At 42.7% G+C, this 14892-nt stretch overlaps 1 protein-coding gene across 10 annotated transcripts in view; it reads right to left on the bottom strand.

Annotated features, from left to right (window-relative positions):
* Nucleotides 1–14892, bottom strand: part of PPFIBP2 (PPFIA binding protein 2) — a 1142047-nt gene that overhangs the window by 434838 nt on the left and 692317 nt on the right. For all 10 annotated transcript variants that reach the window (XM_069223551.1, XM_069223543.1, XM_069223546.1 and 7 more), the window contains one exon: nucleotides 561–647. In XM_069223551.1, coding sequence (XP_069079652.1) covers nucleotides 561–647 — 87 coding nt within the window. The remainder of the gene's footprint in view (nucleotides 1–560; nucleotides 648–14892) is intronic.

The following is a 14892-nucleotide window of genomic DNA, read 5'->3' as shown; positions in this document are numbered from 1 at the left end:
ATATATTTCCTAACTAAAACGTCCCTGTAACCTTTGTTTTTTTCAGTGAATTTCTACTTTAACATAAAGTAATTTTCATTACTAAACGTTAATCCAACCCCCACTTCGCACAGCCTTGGCCATGTGCACTGGGTGTTGGCCGCAGGAGCTGCTTTGAAGTTGATTAAAGTAACGATTGGCTGCGACTATGGTGCACTATATACCCCCAACATGACCAAGGACGTACAATTCTCTGTTACACTTATTGTCATATCCATTGCACCGGCCCTTTAGGGAACCATGCCACTGCTAATAGCAAATAACTCGAGCAGAAATTCCTATGTGTCTCAAACGTTTGCTTTGCACTGGTCACCCACTTGTTTTTAGCAGTAATACGTTTTTAACTAATCGCATATGAATGTGGATTGTCCTTTTTTGATATGTGTGCTACGTTTTTGTGCTTTTACCAATTGTAATTGTTTTCATAACCCTATACAATAAAGAAAGCTATTCAATTAGCTAATGATATAGTAAAACAGGCCTCAGATACTACAGAAGAGAAGCAACAATAATTTTAGTACCTGCAGCACGAGCGACTCCTTGTCTCCTTCAAGTCGTGTCAATCTTTCTTGATAGGTTTCATTGTTAGCTGCAGGAGGCTGATTTGCCTGTAAACAAACATTACGATTTTAAAAAGATCCATTAAGATCAGGTCATAATTTCTGCAAAAACAAATAGGTATAAAAATAATACAAATACATCCGCACATCTGGACTGTATCTGCACTGAAAACACTGCCTCAAAGCTTACCATTTAGTAAGGTATCATTTTCAAAGGGAAACAGAAATGTAATCTAAAACAAGTATTTATTTTTAACAGACATAAAAATATTGGGAGTTTCGTGTGATAGTTTCTATATTTTGAGGCAAGCCACTGATTAAAAAACGCACTTAAATATTCCATTTAACGTAGTATCAGCATGCAAGCTGAAATGTTTTTGGGTTTGAAATTTTTATAAACATTAAATTGTGTTAAAAAACAAAAGCAAGAGATCCCTATACAAGTAAGCAGACGTCTGCTATCAAATCTGTAAACCACAATAAAATTGGGAGAGAGGAGTGCAACACATATCGCAGACCATCTTGTGCGAAAAAGGCCGGTTTAATGAAATAGGTGCACATCACAGACTTTTTCCTGGAAAACTGCCTTACAAAACTAAACCTTGCTAACAATCAAATGCAACTAACCACCGTCCCCATCCCTACACGCACCCCCCCCACACAAACCCAACCCACCCGCAGCGATCTCATGTAACTGTAGTGCACTTCAACATTTTAAACTTTATATTTCCCTTACAGCCTATGACTGCCTGTATGAACCCCTAAGCAAGCAAACATCCTAAATGAACTAACCGCCTAACCTCCCTTTCGACCCGTTCACCGACTGGCAACACCAACCAAACCTCTGACAAGTCCTGCAAAACGTTTGAGAACCACGCAAGCACCTGTTCCAAGCGACAACATTACAACCAGAAAACCTGTGTGCTGGTGTCAACAAAGGAGCCTACAACTAAACAAAGCAGAAAACATGACAACCAGGGGAAAACAAAATTAAAAGGGGGTGTGAGGGAAGGAAAATATGCTAGCTACCTGAAGCCCAACAGCCACCATGTCACCTGCTAACAAAACGGTGGGTAAGCACACTGCACTATATAAGGTTGAGCTACATTGGGCTACAAACTCAGTGCAACTACAAAATGACAGCTCATGGGCTGCACCATTCTCCCAACTTGCCCGGGGTGGCAGACCTCCTGACGGTCAGATGCCCCCCAAGCCCCATTTTCCATTCCGATATAGGCTTGCAATTAAATATTTAAGTGAAAATGATTAACAATAAGAGACAAAACTACATTAATCCAATACATCTATCAAAAGAACAGGTTTGTAATTGAAAACTGACACTACACTTATTTTAAAAATTCATAGGTTCACTCATATATCTTTATTGAAAACACCACTTAATCATTCAGCTCTAAGAAAACCTTTTCGAGAAACTATGGTAAAGGAGAACTTGCCCAGTTTGGGTCTGGAACAAAGCAGAACAAACAAAATTACCATGATAATGTAAATTTATTCTAAAGGTTCACGATGAGCGCCCTCTGACAGTCGTCGAGAAGTTCCCCACAGTGCACCAAGTAAAAACAATCGCAAAGGGGCGAAAAATGCTCCCGCAAGTTAACAAAGCAATATAATTACAATAAAGCTGAATAACAGTACAAATATTACACAATGGCACACAATTATCGAGAGCAAGAATAAATGATGACTTAAAGAAAGAGGAGGAGGAGATACCAAGGAAGGACTATGTTATGGACTGCCTATTGCTGATTGGACAAAATGCCTGTTGTTCATTTGTTGAGACTGTACTCCTTTTTCCCAAGTGTTCATGGGAGTTGTAGTTATTGTTTTGTTTCTTGGCTGCTGGTTCAATAAAGTGGAGAAAGCAAGGCATAATCCTCTCCTCCGAGTCCTTAATAGAATTGAAACTTTCTGTTACGATAGCTAGGACATTTTTCATTCATACTAGATATCTGAGCTGCTCTCCATGTTATGGAAGCATGAAAATTGTTTGTTTTTTGTAGGTTACAGGACCCAACTAACTTCTAGTGGAGTATGAAGTTTAAACTATGAAATGGGGAAAAACTGGAAAACTTCACTCTTGGTGACGGTGAGCCATGTTTCCCAACTTAGACAACAAGGAGAGGTTACATTTTTACGTCTCAGCCAAACTTCGCATGTGCTTTTTCTTCGAGACATTTTGTTAACAGTTATTGGGCTACAGCCTGTCCATATTAAGCTGCCAAGTCGCCCTCATACCCTTTGTTCCAGTTTGCCATGGCATGCATGCGTCATGCCTCTTCTTGTGTTTGACCCTTCCCTAGAACAAGGACCAAGTACTTGTGTCCATCCACTGCTCCCATTTTTGGAGCTACTTTTTTTATCTGTGTTTAAGCACTCCAAATAGCTGCTTGTGTTTTCAGTCACTCCTTTCCCTCCCACCCATCCCCCATTTGTGTTGTTTCTATTCTCCTTCCACCCGCTCCATACCTGTTCCTTCTTTTTCCTCTCACCCGCTGCTCCGTCTGTTTCTTCTTTACCAATCAACTGTCGCTCACCTCCCCCTCGCTCGTGTTCAGCTTTTTTTTGTTTCTTCTTAAGAATTATTTCTTTACTTCACTTTTATATCTATCTGTCTAAGTATCTGGCAGGCACTATAGTTATTATTGTGAAATTGTAGTGTTTGCTAGAGACTGCAGCGCCTACACATATTTAAACCTTTATATTGCTCTAAAGAAGTTCACATCATAGAGTAAAATGATCAATTTAAAAACAAAGGGAAAAAACATCTTGAGCAGAGAGGAGCCTCACCCCCACACCCAAGTGCATACGATGCAGACACAGAAACTGTTTCAGGATTAAGGTACGGCATAGACAAAGGGCTATGATGCAGCTGGCAGCCTCTCTTTCACCCATCTCTCCTTCCCTAACTGTGTCCATCCAGGCATCTCACTCACAGCCTCTGCAGCATTTTCTTTCCTTCACTATATCTTTTCTTCTGGCTATCAGGCGATCTTTTACAGTGAAGTTGTAATGGTTGTTAGCTGCTGTGGCCAGGTGCCCTAGAGATAGTACAGGGTGCTATGTAGGTTCCCAACACAGCACATTAATGCTGCAAACAAAAGCTACTCACATGACAGGAACTCACCTGTCCTCTGCTGTAAGGCACCATAAGATAAGCAAGCACTATCAAGGCCAATAGGTCTCGGCAATGCAGGAGCTATTGGCTTTGTCAAGGTCTTTTAGCCATGTTGTATAGCAGCATGGGTGAGAGTCAGGGAAAAAGGCACTATGATGGTGCTACACATCATTGCTAAAAGACATTGATATAGCCAATAGCACTCACACTGCTGAGACCAATTGACTTTGTCAACGCTTGTTATTGCCCTAGATGGATGTCCTGCTTGAGAACAGCAGGATGTCAGGCAGAGATAATTGGTTCCAAGTGCTCCCAGTTGGCACTCGGAGAAGGCTCTAGCTTTGAGCAGCAGCTGGCAGTGCTCTAGCATCATCAATTGATCACTTGCCACAAGTCTTGCTCAATGGAAGAGGTCCAATGGCGGGCAGAAAGTGATGCCAACCAGCTGTTCACTGTACATTAAATAAGCATTAGCAAAGTCAATAGGTCTGGATTTAATGTTCTATCATATTCACAGTTTAGATATTGGTGCAAGACACACCGAAGGGAGCCATCAGGAGCAGAGAGAGGGTGCTATAGCTGTAAGGACATCTCTCATGCAGTTCCATTAAAGTACTAGAGAGGAGGTAGAAGAAAATACCGAAAGAACCAATAGCATTAATTCTCAAGTCGCTGGCTGATAAAGGGTGGTAAAAGAAAAACAATGGTTGAAAGGCGTTGAACCAAACCCACTCCATGTATATTGTTAGGAAATGCCTGCTTGACAGCCGCAATGTTACAATCCTGTTCGAAAATAAAAAGGTGGGCAGTGATTGGGCTGTTGTAGGAGTAGACCACGTGTGTGGCAAAATAGGAACATGTTCCACAGTCTCAGAGGGCTCTGCTTTATTGCCCTTTAAACATTTGTAACAGTTGTGCAATAAGGTAGCAATATTTACAAAACAAGTATTTGCAATGCAGTGCGTTTCGTGTTTGCTCTAGTTAGAGCTTTTAGTGTTGTAAATTCCTAACTGGACTTTTCTTGCCAATTAATTTGAAAATGAAAAGTAAAACAGTTGACATAAGCAAGCCAATTTAAAGCGCCACGGCTGCCATGAGCATGAGCGCAAAGGAGAGACACAAAAGGAAAAAGAAGTTTGTTCACAGTCAAACTTATCGGCAAACGTGCAAGACGGTAACAAAACTGCCCCAAGGAGGGACAAACGTAAAGCATTTACCAATGATAACAAAGGATTTTTGGAAAGCAAGCCCACGAACGAGTGATAGTGATGGGTGTGCGGTGGGTGCGATTAAAAGCCCACAGATAGATTACAACACGTTAGAGCGCTTGCCCACTCGACCTAAAAATGGTGAAGCGGCAAAGAGTTTAACTTTGCAACTCTGCACAACTGTTCTTTTCGAGACAACCTCCACCACATTAAAAACAATCCAATAAAACTATAAAAAGTTTGCGACGTTGTCAACATTTCCAACCCAATATCCGAGGCAAAGCAGATCCGTGATTCAGAATATCTTGAGCAATATGAGCACATATCTTCTTCACTGTTAACTGGAGGAAGATTATATGTCCAATCATGAATTACAAAGCACATTCTACATTTCAGAGTGAAACACTTCCAGCCTGCTTACACTACAGAGCTTTTGCATAAATAAAAAAAATATTTGCTGAGAATCATCACTTTTTTCGTGGAGAACAACATTTTATAGATAGGCGCTGTGAAGGAATGCCATTGCAGCATTTTATGGTGAACTGGGTGGAGAAATGTGGGAGAAGAAAGGGGAAAACTATATAATTGAACTTACACTTTGTGGAGTGCTCTGAAGGGCCGCTATTGTGGTATGTCCACAGGGGAATCAAAGAAATAGAAAATAAGTAATGATGGAAGACTGCTTATTGAAGAAATGTTTGCCACCACTGACAGCCTTCCTAACTACTCACTAAAGAGGAGTATGGAACCCAAGCAATATGGAGGAGCAGATTTAGTTCCACTGCATAAAAATCATAGCACGGAGGAGCCTACAAAAACAGAAAATAAATGGAAAAAACGTGTGAAAGATAGACTGGGATATTTCCTGATACCAGGTATGCATAGGATGCACAGCCACATGTTTTCAGAAGGGGTCTATCGTGACAGTTCACCGTGACAATATTTGTTGAGGGCATATATTATAAATATTGTTGTATCAAAACAATACAAATAATTGAGTTTGCAGACAATTCATAAATGGGCCCCATATAGTGTTTAATAGAAGCTTAAATGTGCTTTCAGTGGTCGGGCTCCTATCGTGTCTGGGTCGTCTCCACATAATGTTTTGTTTTATTGGTGGCTTCACAAAGCCCTCAGGGGATTTTGCCTCTATTCCTCCTGCTTGGACTACAGGTGGCTTAACAGTGCCTCCAGTGGTAAGCCTGCTATCACACCAGGTGGATTCCCTTCCAAATTTTATCGGACAGCTCTTGCCCTGTCCAGACTGCAAGACTGATACATGCTACCATAGAGAATAATGATCATCTAATATGTGCTTGAATTCAGAACAATATAAAATACTTAGATGCTCCTAAAATCTGGCACAGCTAACCTCAAGTGGGTGGTTTACCCACGCTGGCTTTGAAACTATCTGTTCTTCATGTTCCCGTTGCTTTCACTTCATGCATAAGCTGCTTCCTTATGCCGCCACACAAACCACAATCTCCGGGCCTCAAACATGGTACGCAAACTCAACACTACCAAATGACACTGCAACCAACACCTTCTCTTCATCCATGCACTGTAAGCCTGCGTCACTGCCTACTTGACCAGTTGGAGAGCGCTTTGGAGCCTCAAAAAAGGCACAAAGGGGCTTCGAAGTGGGAAAAAAACTGTAGCTGAAGGAAAATGTGTGCGAGTGGAACAGTTACCATACTCTTATCTGGTTTTCTAAACGCTCTTGCATATTTACACAATTCGAGTAAAACCAACTAACTGCTCTACAAATGGCAAAAGCGCCAGTGTTTTTGTAATAAAACTGCTGTGCCCTTTCCTATAAAGATAAAACTGAGATCGTTGTTTATGGATTGTTAACCTTTTTGTAACGTGTAGGATTTTATCAGTGACCTATTCAATCTATTTAATGACACTGAGTTTGTAATGCAAACCCACTGCACACAGCAGATAGGAAAAATAAACACAAAAATAAAAGAAGACAGCGTCATTGTCCACAAAGGGGCCATACAATTGTCTGTCTGAACAATAAGGAAGGGTATGAAAGTCAAGACCAATTGGGAAACAAAAACCGAATGGAGGGCCCTAAAAGTTATGAAAAGACACCTATATGATACACTGAAATACCCATTCAAAAGGGATTGACATCCGAAACATTATTCCATGTTGCATAAATTAGCAGATTTTACTAATTGCTACACCTGTCAGCGTTAAATAAAAAAAAATCATTAGCAGCACAGAGAAAATGCGACCAAGAAAAAATATTAAACACGACTGAACTGTGCAATTTATTATGTCACGAAAATAGTACGTAAAAATTTAACATTTCGCACTATGATTATAGATACGTTTTCCAATACGATCTGACACGTCCTAAGAGCAGAACAATACTGTACTCTTATTTATATATTTTTTGTGAGCATACTCTTGATTGATCAAACAAATTGAAAACCTTCTTACCACGCCAATATCACAATTCATAAAGACTACTGCAATCTTACACATGAAGCGTGCTTTTGAATATCATTGATGATGCATGATAAAAATTATATGGAGTGATACAACTTGCTTGGAGTAATACATCTGCAAAAAAATGTATAGACGGTCAAACTAATTGTATGCCCTTCCTGAACGATTTCTTGCCACTAGCCATAGAAAGAAAACACTCAACGTTGTATGAGAAACAATGACCCTACACTGACCATATACATAGGCGTAGGACTAGTAATCAACCACAACCAACAATACCCAACAACTGAACTGAAAGCACAGAACAGGAACTCTGCAAGGGGCTTCAGCCATAGCAATATAAAATCTCCAACGCCATCACAAAATCTTCGAAGGAAAAGAGATGGCAGAAATGGATGAGCAGCTTCTACAAAGACCTCATGATGGTGAAAATAAGGCAAAACACCATTTCTTTGTAAATGCGTGGCTCTATCCCGACTTCTAAACTAACCCAGAGGTGTCTAATGAAATAGTCACAAGAATGCTCTTTTGCTACGGTACTGATTTAGGATCATCCCTCTCTTTCGCCCTCTGAGATATGCGTTGTTTTGCATTTCTCCTTTAGACTGGCGTGACTTCTCAATTTAAACATGCCATGCCGCATTTCTATAACATGTAGGATAATAATCTTGTTAATAAATACTGTGCTCTGCTATCCTCTGGTGCCAGATCAATAAAATAAAATGTAGGTAAGAGGTTATATAATTAAGCTACTGAACTCAAAGTTAGTTTACTGAAGCCTACATCACTCTGGCTCTCTGTCTGCAAACCAAATACTCCGTAGTTGCCACATGGCAGGTGTAGTGTCGTCGGGCCTCATCCGAGTAGGGGTGCAATGACCTTTATTCTCTTCCTCGCACGTATCCTGTAGTGTGTCTGCTTCCCGCATCCCAACATACTTATACTGCTCCTCGCCGACCGGAAGTGGCGTCCCATTCCTGGTCTGGTCAGCGGGCGGCAGATACGTGGTCCTAGTGCCAAGTTCCGACAGCAGGTAACTGTGAAAGCTGGCATGGATCATCAGATCGGGTAGGTAGGCAACAGCTTGGCATAGACGTTGCACTGGGATTCATACAGATCATTCGTGAGAAGACAGGACTTTTCTGTTGAGGAGCTGAAGTAAATTAGTAGGGGTATATACTCACAATGTCAGAACGGGTGGCCCAGTGAGCTGCAATGTCAGCACTTTATTGTCTTTTAGAGTGCGAACTCCACTGCAGTTAGTAGCAATTGCTTGGGTTGGAGTTCAGATTCACAGGGCTTTTGGGCATTAGGCTAGTAAAGTAATCCATTTGCAGATGAGTTATTAACTACCTGGGGAAAGCTAGTTCTATGAACCTTAAATCACTCATCGGAAATCCATTAACAGCAGTGAGAATGTGTATGTTTAGTTTTGGTGTGGCACTTAACTTTCTGGCACATTTTTAGGACGAGCACAGCAGCACACAAGCACTGCTCTTGACATGTTGTCATCTATTCTGTGGGCTTTAACCCCATAGCTGCTGGGCCGTTCCCCCCCCCCCCAGTGCTGAGCTCTTTTTTGGCTATTTGGGGTAGTTCGCGCTTAGGCCTTCATAACTTTTTGTCCACATAAGCTATCCACGCCAAATTTGCGTCCTTTTTTTCCAACATCCTAGGGATTCTAATGGTACCCAGAGTTTGTGGTTTTCCCTGGAGGAGACCAAGAAATTAGCCAAAATACAGTGAAAATTTTGTTTTTTAAAAAACAAATGGGAAAAAAGGGCTGCCGAAAAAGGCTTGTGGTTTTTTCCCTGAAAATGGCATCAACAAAGGGTTTCTGGTGCTAAAATCACTATCTTCCCACCTTTCAGGAACGGGCAGACTTGAATCAGAAAACCACATTTTTCAACACAAATTTGGCATTTTACTGGGACATACCCCATTTTTACTATTTTTTCAGCCTCCTTCCAGTTAGTGACAGGAATGGGTGTGAAACCAATGCTGGATCCCGGAAAGCTAAACATTTCTGAAAACTAGACAAAATTCTGAATTCAGCAAGGGGTCATTTGTGTAGATCCTACAAGGTTTTCCTACAGAAAATAACAGCTGAAATAAAAAAATATTGAAATTGAGCTGAAAACAACAGCCATTTTTCTTTATGTTTTACTCTGTAACTTTTTCCTGCGATGTCAGATTTTTGAAAGCAATATACCGTTATGTCTGCTGGACTCTTCTGGTTGCGGGGATATAAAGGGCATGTAGGATCAACAAGAATCCTAGGTACCCAGAGCCAATAAATGAGCTGCACCCTGCAGTTGGTTTTCATTCTATACTGGGTATACAGCAATTCATTTGCTGAAATATGAAGAGTGAAAAATAGGTATCAAGAAAACCTGTGCATTTCCAAAATGGGCTCAAGATAAGGTTTTGAGGAGCAGTGGTTATTTGCACATCTCTGAATTCCGGGGTGCCCATACTAGCATGTGAATTGCAGGGCATTTCTCAAATAGATGTCTTTTTTACACACTCTCTTATATTTGGAAGGAAAAAATGTAGAGAAAGATAAGGGGCAATAACACTTGTTTTGCTATTCTATGTTCCCCCAAGTCTCCCGATAAAAATGACACCTCACTTGTGTGGGTAGGCCTAGCGCCCGCCACAGGAAATGCCCCAAAACACAACGTGGATACATCCCATTTTTTGACAGAAAACAGAGCTGTTTTTTGCAAAGTGCCTACCTGTAGATTGTGGCCTCTAGCTCAGCCGGCACCTAAGGAAACCTACCAAACCTGTGCATTTTTGAAAACTAGAAACCTAGGGGAATCCAAGATGGGGTGACTTCTGGGGCTCTGACCAGGTTCTGTTACCCAGAATCCTTTGCAAACCTCAAAATGTGGCTAAAAAAAACACGTTTTCCTCACATTTCGGTGACAGAAAGTTCTGGAATCTGAGAAGAGCCACAGATTTCCTTCCACCCAGCGTTCCCCCAAGTCTCCTGATAAAAATGATACCTCACTTGTGTGGGTAGGCCTAGCGCCCGCGACAGGAAATGCCCCAAAACACAACGTGGACACATCCAATTTTTTGACAGAAAACAGAGCTGTTTTTTGCAAAGCGCCTACCTGTAGATTTTGGCCTCTAGCTCAGCCGGCACCTAGGGAAACCTACCAAACCTGTGCATTTTTGAAAACTAGAGACCTAGGGGAATCCAAGATGGGGTGACTTGTGGGGCTCTGACCAGGTTCTGTTACCCAGAATCCTTTGCAAACCTCAAAATGTGGCTAAAAAAAACACGTTTTCCTCACATTTCGGTGACAGACAGTTCTGGAATCTGAGAGGAGCCACAAATTTCCTTCCACCCAGCGTTCCCCCAAGTCTCCCGATACAAATGATACCTCACTTGTGTGGGTAGGCCTAGCGCCCGCCACAGGAAATGCCCCAAAACACAACATGGACACATCCCATTTTTTGACAGAAAACAGAGCTGTGCCTACCTGTAGATTGTGGCCTCTAGCTCAGCCGGCACCTAGGGAAACCTACCAAACCTGTGCATTTTTGAAAACTAGAAACCTAGGGGAATCCAAGATGGGGTGACTTCTGGGGCTCTGACCAGGTTCTGTTACCCAGAATCCTTTGCAAACCTCAAAATGTGGCTACAAAAACACGTTTTCCTCACATTTCGGTGACAGACAGTTCTGGAATCTGAGAGGAGCCACAAATTTCCTTCCACCCAGCGTTCCCCCAAGTCTCCCGATAAAAATGATACCTCACTTGTGTGGGTAGGCCTAGCGCCCGCGACAGGAAATGCCCCAAAACACAACGTGGACACATCCCATTTTTTGACAGAAAACAGAGCTGTTTTTTGCAAAGTGCCTACCTGTAGATTGTGGCCTCTAGCTCAGCCGGCACCTCGGGCAACCTACCAAACCTGTGCATTTTTGAAAACTAGAGACCTAGGGGAATCCAAGATGGGGTGACTTGTGGGACTCTGACCAGGTTCTGTTACCCAGAATCCTTTGCAAACCTCAAAATGTGGCTAAAAAAACACGTTTTCCTCACATTTCGGTGACAGAAAGTTCTGGAATCTGAGAGGAGCCACAAATTTCCTTCCACCCAGCGTTCCCCCAAGTCTCCCGATACAAATGATACCTCACTTGTGTGGGTAGGCCTAGCACCCGCCACAGGAAATGCCCCAAAACACAACGTGGACACATCCCATTTTTTGACAGAAAACAGAGCGGTTTTTTGCAAAGTGCCTACCTGTAGATTTTGGCCTCTAGCTCAGCCGGCACCTAGGGAAACCTACCAAACCTGTGCATTTTTGATAACTAGAGACCTAGGGGAATCCAAGATGGGGTGAGTTGTGGGGCTCCGACCAGGTTCTGTTACCCATAATCCTTTGCAAACCTCAAAATGTGGCTAAAAAAACAAGTTTTCCTCACATTTCGGGGACAGAAAGTTCTGGAATCTGAGAGGAGCCACAAATTTCCTTCCACCCAGCGTTCCCCCAAGTCTCCCGATAAAAATGATACCTCACTTGTGTGGGTAGGCTAGCGCCCGCGACAGGAAATGCCCTAAAACACAACGTGGATACATCACATTTTTTCATAGAAAGCAGTGCCTACCTGTGGATTTTGGCCTCTAGCTCAGCCGGCACCTGGGGAAACCAAGCAAACCAGCGCATGTTTGAAAACTAGAAACCCAGGGGAATCCAAGATGGGGTGACTTGTGGGGCTCTGACCAGGTTCTGTTACCCAGAATCCTTTGCAAACATCAACATTTGGCCAAAAAAACACTTTTTCCTCTCATTTCGGTGACAGAAAGTTCTGGAATCTGAGAGGAGCCACAAATTTCCTTCCACCCAGCGTTCCCCCAAGTCTCCCGATAAAAATGGTACCTCGCTTGTGTGGGTAGGCCTGGTGCCCGCGACAGGAATAGATCACTCAACGGTCAATGTTGGTCCTTACATGAGGCAGCTGTTGACCCTGGGGTGATCCATTCCTGACAAAGGCACTAGGTGTAGGCACTCAAGTGGGGTAGTGTTTTTATCAGGACAGGTGAGGAATCACTGGGTGGTAGGAATTTAGTGGATCCCAGCATATTCCTGTAGTTTGTGTGACAGAAATGTGAGAAAAATAGAGTTTTTATTCAACATTTCAGCTTTGCAGGGTATTCTGGGTAAGAAAACTTTGGGGAATCCACACAAGTCACACCTCTGTGGACTCCCCCGAATGTCTAGTTTCCAGAAATGTTTGGGTTTAGTGTGTTTCTCTATTTGGCCGCCGAACCCAGGACCAAAAACACAGGTGCCTGCCTTACAAAACCAGTTTGTTTTGCGATAGATAATTTTGATGTCTCCACAATACGATTTGGGCGGTGGAATTTGGGGCTGAACTAAATTGGGGAGCTCTCAAGAGAGCACTCTCTCTCTCTCTGCTTGTCGCCGCATTCACCTGCTCTCTAGGTTGGGCTAACCCACTATTACCCAGTTGCACAGACTGCTTGCGAAGGGACAGCAGGACTGTCTCCATCACCTCCCTCATAATGTACTGGAAGAGGACTTATCGAATGGGACTCCTACGACTGAAAAATCACTCCCAGAGTCTGCGCCATTGTCCTATCCCTCAGATGCTGTCTCAGTATCTGATGTCTCAGTCTCTGATCCTATGTCAGAGCTGTCCTCTATAACCCGAGTGACGGCAGCAGTCATCCATCAAGATGCCATCTCTTCTATTGGCTAAACTGTTGCTCTAAAACACTAGTCTGCGTAGACAGTCACAAAATGAATGGTGTGTGTGAGATACGTGCAACAGTAGAGGCCACCTTACCTGTGCTTCTTCCCTCAATCAGCACGTTCTTTCAAGACACTCCAAAAACACCTTGTCACATACCATTCGTCACAGTCTTTAGCACCTCCTGCGCCCAGTCCAACCATCATTATTGGTGCTCCCACTAACTCCTCGGATTCCCTCATTACCACCCAGCAAAAGTGCCCTTCATCTCTTCATAGCCGCCCTCCACCCCGCACATACATTTCATTTGTATTATAGCACAGGTAATGGCTGACTTTACTAATGTACTCAGCTATTTACATAAAATACAGATTTGCTCTTTGCAGTAGGCATATAAACCTTCTGCGCTTCTTTATGGCACTAAAACTGCCACTAGACAAGTCTGACCCTTTTGTAGCAGAAACATAATCACAATACTTACTTGACTTTTTTATTGCTGCCTAAAAGCTACAGTTGAAAAGCGTCAGTTGAAGTATGTGCATTGCTTTGAAGACGCAAGCTGCAACTGCAAGACAACTGGTGGCAAATCTCTCTCTCTCTCTCTCTCTCTCTCTCTCTATATATATATATATATCACTTTTATATGTGGGTCTGGTTTTCCTGGTTTTCCGATCGCAGCCCCCCCACACACATATTGACAAAAGTGATATATATATATATATATATATATAGATATATATATATATATATATATATACACATATATATATATATACATATATCTATATATATCTATAGATATATCCATGTACATAGATATATCTACATAGATATATCTATATATATAGATCTATATATATATATATATATATATATATGCATCTATTTTTTTTTAGTTGTTGTATTGTTTGAAAAAAAACTTTTTTAGCCCCTGGGGGGTGGGGGGCGCGATCGCGCCCCTCCCCGCCCCCAGGGGGCACCTACCTTTTTTGGTGCCTCCGGGGGAGGGGTGGCCCGTTTTCCGAGGGGGACGACCCCCCAAGTGAAATCCCTGGTGTCTAGTGGTGTTTCCTGGCCCCCGATTGGGGGCCAGGAAACACTTTCAGAAGGCCTCGTAAGAAAGGGGAGGCTCTCTCCTTTCTTACGAGGCCTTCCTGAAAGTGTTTCCTGGCCCCCGATCGCAGCTGTGCTCTCCCCTTTCTTACGAGGCCTTCCCGAACGTGGGGAAGGCCGTTTGTGGCCGTTTTCCCCATCCGATGGGGAAATCCACATAGTAACGTCAGCGCGCATCGCAGCGCGCTGACGTCACAACGGGGCGGGTGGGGGGCGGGGGAGACACGGAAGAGCTTCCGTGTCTCCCAGGGATAAAAATAAATAAATAAATAAATAAATAACTAAATAAATCCTCGGGTGCGACGCACCAGAGGATTTATTAACCCCCTCCCTGGTGTCGGCCACTCGCCCGCACTTAAGAGGTTAACCAAGCCCATTACTTTCATTCATTCCTGGGCCTGCCTTTTGAATTTCCCTTGATTTAATAGGTAAATGCTTTATGTTTGCTCCACCTTAAGGCTGCTTTGTTACGCCTTGCAGACTGACCCTTTTACAATGATTATTACACGATCAGCCACATACTTTAGTGTGTGTGCATTACTTTTCTCTCTTGTCTGTCCACTTCGTGTTCCATAAGGGCCATGGCGCTGTGAAATTTCATGTAGTGCAAACTCAATCAGAGGTACTGCAGTGCTTTGAAT

This window comes from Pleurodeles waltl, chromosome 3_1, assembly GCF_031143425.1.
Source record: "Pleurodeles waltl isolate 20211129_DDA chromosome 3_1, aPleWal1.hap1.20221129, whole genome shotgun sequence".
Lineage (NCBI taxonomy): Eukaryota > Metazoa > Chordata > Amphibia > Caudata > Salamandridae > Pleurodeles > Pleurodeles waltl.
This window is presented reverse-complemented; position numbering and strand designations above follow the sequence as displayed.